This window comes from Mercenaria mercenaria, chromosome 6, assembly GCF_021730395.1.
Source record: "Mercenaria mercenaria strain notata chromosome 6, MADL_Memer_1, whole genome shotgun sequence".
NCBI classification, from domain to species: Eukaryota; Metazoa; Mollusca; class Bivalvia; order Venerida; family Veneridae; genus Mercenaria; species Mercenaria mercenaria.
Genome location: NC_069366.1, coordinates 69,494,136 through 69,500,135, shown reverse-complemented (window position 1 = coordinate 69,500,135; position 6,000 = coordinate 69,494,136). Strand labels below are relative to the sequence as shown.

The 6,000-nt window shown below is 35.1% G+C and overlaps 1 protein-coding gene across 1 annotated transcript; it reads right to left on the bottom strand.

The window, feature by feature from the left end:
- Positions 1-635: 635 nt before the first annotated feature.
- On the bottom strand, positions 636-998 carry LOC123550428 (protein GVQW3-like). The gene has a single exon (XM_045338857.2). The coding sequence runs from the start codon at positions 996-998 to the stop codon at positions 636-638; it is 363 nt and encodes a 120-aa protein (XP_045194792.2).
- Positions 999-6,000: the final 5,002 nt, after the last annotated feature.

Genomic DNA, 6,000 nt, shown 5'->3' with positions numbered 1-6,000 from the left:
ACCTAACGTCTTCCACGATTCACGTGCTGAGTCAAAGCAGGCGACAGATGCAAAATGTTACAGACACACATACACACGAACATTTACACACACGCATGCACTGATAAACAGCGAACCCCAAGGCTGTCGGGACCTATACGTCTACCAGCTAATGGTTTTTTTTTTTCAATTTAGGGAACAAGAAATAGTACACGGGGTAGGTCTGGGGAATATGGTGCATGTGGAAGAACTCGAACCCTTTCCTTGTTCAAAAACGAGGTCACAATAGCAGACTCATGCGCAGGGGCGTTGTCATGCAACAAGGATAGGTGCTTAAAGCAAGTGTGTGGACGACGTTTGAAACATTGTTCAACACTTTTTCTTTATAAAGTATACCAGTCACAGATTTTCTATTTGGTACAACCAGTTGCATAATAGGGCCACGTATATCAAGAAAATAACAAACATTGCTTTCTTGCATTAATAAATCTTTTTGGCAATTGAGGGGCGGCGACAGTTTTTGGTAGCCCATATTTTGTTGTTTATTTTTATGGTAGGCTCGAAAAAGTGTAACCCATGTCTCATCTCCAGTAATAATGTCAGAAAACTGCTTTCTTTGATATTTTGGAAACATTTTAAGCAGTTTTCTGGCGGTTTCAAGTCGGACATGCTTTTGCTTGTCTGACAACAAATGAGGGATCTGCGGCTGAAATACCAACTCCACTAGCTATCTGATGAACAGTTAGTCTGGCGTCAGACTTAACCACATCACATACTTTGTTAACCATAGTGTTAGAAGTAGCACTACATGGACGTCCCGATTTTGGTGCATCATTAATGGAGTCACAACCGCTTTTAAACTTCTTAATCCACCTCGTGACGGTGGCATACGACACTTCATTCTGTCCATGAACAACACACAATTCGTCAAAAATCTCCTTCGCTGATACGCTAAGCTGGCATCGAGTCTTTATATAACCTCGAATTTCAGCTGCCTTTACACTTCTCTTGCCAACCATTTACTATAGTATCAATGACTATATGTTGCGTTTATCACTGTTTAGCGATAATACTGCGTGTACACCTGTAAATTTAGTATATCTGTGTAGAGAATGGATGTCTCGCTATATCGGTACAATTTTCAGACAATCCCGTGCAAGGCGAGGCCGCACGATAATCAGTTGCATTACTTTTGAAATGCCCCTCGTATAGCTACGAATTAGCTTACATAAAGATCCACTAAATCCTGCTGAGATGAAATGGCTTTTGTTTACAGGCCTTTTGGCAAGTAAAATTTTTTTGCAAAGATAATACTTAAGAATTTCTGGATTAGATACTTAACTATTTTCCGACATCTTCCATCAAGCTAGAACTAAAAAAAATGCCAGTTCAGTGTCTTCGGACAAATATTTTATACAGATTTCAAGTAATACATTTCGAGTTTCTTAAATGACCCAAGAGAGTTCAATTCAACCTGCACGTGCTTAATAACGCATGATAAGCTTGAATATCTCGTGGGAAAACACATCTCCGGAAAAGAAAGTTTATGTTTTTATTACAAATCTGGTTTATTACAAATGTGGTTGAACCTTTGCAACCACTTTTGTAATAAAAACGAGAAATGTATAATTTTTTAAAGTAATATAATTATGTCCATGAACAAGGATTTCGGGTAAAACATTTGGAGTTCTAAAATGACCCAGGACAGTTTAATTCGACCTGCACGTGCTTAATAACGCACGTATAAGCTTGAATATCACGTGGGAAAACACATCTCTCGAAAAAAAGTGTTTGCGATTTTTATTACAAATCTGGTTATTACAAATGTGGTTGAACCTTGGCAACCACTTTTGTAATAAAAACGAGAAATGTAATAATTTTCTGAAATAAAATATGTCCATGAACAAGGATTTCGGGTAAAACATTTGGAGTCTTAAATGACCCATGACAGTTTAGTTCGACCTGCAGGTGCTTAATAACGTATGCATAAGCTTAAATATCACGTGGGAAAACACATCTCTCGAAAAAAAGTGTTTGCGATTTTTATTACAAATCTGGTTATTACAAATGTGGTTGAACCTTTGCAACCACTTTTGTAATAAAAACGAGAAATGTTATAATTATTACAAATCTGGTTTTTATTACAAATGTGGTTGTAACAGAGGTGCCCAGGTACGGGCTAAGGGACTTGTTCCCGCTCTCACGAGCTGAAACTTAATAAGCATTAATAAGAGCTAGGCTGATGTACATTTATAATTAAGAACTTATGTTTATGGAGTTGTTAACAGAACTGATTTAAAAAGCTTATTGAACATAGATTATATCTGTGAAATTAGACTGAACATTTGTAACTAACTGTGCATTGCTCTCCGTAAGAAATAAAAATGTTAGAACTGGCAGAACCGTGTTGTGTTTCAAGACAAGCTTCAGTCAGGTACACAGACCAAGTGGTACGTTACAGGGTCTTCCTCTACCATCAAAGCTTGAAAGTCGTCATATGACCTATAATTGTGTCGGTGTGAAGTTAAACCCAACAAAAACAAGTTTTAATCGACTGTGTGGACTTTGCTCCACAGCGCACTACATACTATTACGTTCAAACTTTCAAAGAATTATTTGAAAACCCAACTCAATCACTCACTCCTTCAGGAATAATACAACATAAGATAATATACGAAGGGGAAATACTGCTACTGTATCATGCAATTTACTCAGGCGTTCAATGTAAAAAGCATGCGAGACAATACTGTCCGTCACTTCGTACCGCTGTAGTACGTCTTGTATAACTTTGAAGTACAAAATAGCTCAGTTAAACATTTAATTATCAACTCGCTTCATATGAGGTTCGAATCCTTGTTTTCAGATCATTTGATTTTTGCTTTCCTTTCTCTTACCGTATTTCTTTCTTACAACTTGATGATTTGTATTTACCTATATGTCTTTTTAAAACATATTGTTACTATTATCTTCCTATTTACTTGTTTTTGTTCATGTATATAAACTTTTATCATTCGCAATATCTGCTTCCGTTGTGTTGTACAGAGAAAATGTTGAACACTCAAGTGAAGATAAAAATTAAAAAGAGAAGAAAAAAGAAAATTAACTGCTGTCGTTGTGTTTAAAACTCACAGAGAAAATATTTGTTGAGAATAATCCGAAGCTTTACCACTAGCTAATTTGTAATGGTTACGAAATACAGAAATACTTAGATTTTGATAAGTTACAAAAATTTCTTCATTTAGATATATCTATAGTATATTCGTAAACACCACATTATCGTTGGGGCATAGTATAATCTCTATTGAATGAGCGCTTGGTGGGTCTATTGTCATCATTTTTTACAGGTCTAATGACTCTAATCCAAAACCTAATAACTGCGATCCACTTGCGGCAAACACATTGTAACCATCCAATTTCGCCACATGTGCGACAAACGAAATGTAACATTTTAAATAGGTAATGTTACAAACTGGAAATGTATTATCATTATTATACCAGATATACACTGCAGATGTAACAAGTATTTCAGCGAATTTAGATATAAAGTACAAATTCGGATAATATATTAACTACACAGATACTGCAGTGATTCATGTAAGTATAATGCTACACTATGCGTTAACTTAAAAGAAGAAAGATGATGTAGATTCTGTTAGTTCAGTTGACAAAAAAAACAACAACAAAAAAAAAAACATGTTCAGTTTTGTGTTGTATCATCAGTGTTTGTTTTGGATTTAGAATATTCACTTCTACGGGACGGAATGGACAAATAAGTTGTGTTTAAAGACGTTGCTAGTTTTCTAAAACTACCTGTGGTTATGTGATGTACTGTTAAACCTTAACGCCGTTTTTCAACAGTATTTCAGTTATGTAACGGCGGGCAGGTAACCTAACCAGTGTTCCTTGATTCTGTACCCGTACACACCTTTTCTCCGCAAGTAACTACCAGCGTCCCCACTTAAATGAGAGGTGGAGGACGAATGATATCAGACACAATGCCTTTTATCAAATTGTCACGGAGAACATACGCCCCGCCAGGGGATCGATTTCGATACTTCGCGATCCGTAGATCTGCGCTTTCGCTATTTAGCTAAGCGAGCGGGCACTGTATACTCAAAGTTGCATGGTTTGTTTTCATATAATCAGTTTACAGCTTAACACAAAAACATAAGACAAATAAATAAAAAATATTAAAAGTTACCCGTAAACATATAAACAGTTTTGGGGCTTCCGTGGCCGAATTGTTAAAGTCACTGTCTTCAAATTACTTGCAATAAGTGTGCAATAAGAAAAAAACATATCTGGTTGATTAGAAACATTGTGTAATAACTATAATCGTACGAATAATGAGCACAGCCTAATCCCTACTGCCACGTGAGTTTTGGAGCGTTTAGTCGATTTTTCAATTATTGCACGGAGCATCTGCGCCGGTGCATATTGTGCTTACTTTGGAGATGACGGTATTTGCACTTGTAAGTAAGAAATGAATATTGTCCTATATTTTCGTGTAATGTCAGTCTATAATGACTTACAATTAGTTTTTTTACTTTGATAAAATATTAGTTATGAAATTAAAATATGTATATAAAGTCGAGTTGCAATTTAACTTACTAATTAGCATGTTAATCAGATATGTCAGAAAATTTTGTCGGGCATTAATTGTCGGATTTCTTTACGGTGTTATGTGGTTAAAGTGGCACCTGCGACAGGGACCGGGCGATGGCTCGAGAGATGGCATTTTCTCACAAAAGTTAGGCTTGTCCAAAATCAATAAAGATAGTTACATATGCTATTTCATTTATATGATATAGTTTTATTACTCTAAATTTTTTACATAATGCAGGTGGACAGCGCGTAAATGATCGAATACATCCGAATCGTCCCCAGTCAGCTCGTGTTAAGTATAACAATTTGTCCCTAAATAAAGAAAAGTCGTCAGCAACTGTTAATTTTATTATTTTGATGATAAAATGTGCATTTAGAGTGGGAAAAGTTGAATTATATTCCACTGTTCAGATTTGTGTTAGTCTTTTGTCGTTTATCTAGCAGTCTTTCATGTGTAAAACAGTCAGTTTTGTTGTTTTATACTAGTATTAAATTTACCTTCACAAGTAAATGACAACTTCTCCACGCCATTTAGAGATGGATGACGAGTGATTTTAAACATAATTAAACTAGTCGCCACCTTTTAATTAGTAGTTTTATATCATCTAAATAAGGTTGCAATTATCTACAGCTATTGTCAAAGATAAAAATGTTGACAAATAACGAGATTTACATTTTCATTTTTTTAAAACTCGAATGTCTATTCAAGAAGTATTTCTAAATATTTAATACATAATTCAACTTTAATATGCTCGTAAATTTAAATTTAAAGAAAAAAGTGCTTTGATGGGTTTTGTGCAGTACTAAGTATAGTGAACACCTCTTAAACTTATACATATACAAAAAATGCTGTTTTCTGTGTTAGTTACGCAATAAAGTATTGAGTGAGTGAGTGAGTTGGGTTTTACGGCGAATCGACACTGAATGGTCATATATCGCCGAGGGTAAAGTTTTGAAGTATATAGAAATAAATTTGCTTAATCACGTATTATATAGGCGTCATTTTGTAATAATTTTTAATGTTTTGGTGTACATGTATTTTGAGGCATGCTATATGATGATAAAGCTCTATATAAATGACGAATATTTAAGTCATTGCATCTGCTGATTACACGGTTTCAGAGCAGTGTCATAGTGAACACGTTGACTCTGATCGAGTTGATTAATTTCAACAAGGAATTTTATCAAGATTTTCAGCAACTGTTTGCCGAGAGAGACTTTTAATAATTTGGGGCCTATATAAAAGATGCATATAACACTATTTTATAATGTAGCATTTACTCAAGGGATTTTAAAAATAATTTGCATAAATATTCCCCATAAGGAGTCGATGTGTCATGCACAAGACCCAGACACCTAGCTCTAAGGTCACGGTCACACTTAGAGGTTAAAGGTTAACCTAGTATATTCCTTGTC

Bases quoted from the DNA above. Each gene is read 5' to 3' on its own strand.
- LOC123550428 (XM_045338857.2), bottom strand. From the start codon at position 998: ATGGTTGGCAAGAGAAGTGTAAAGGCAGCTGAAATTCGAGGTTATATA.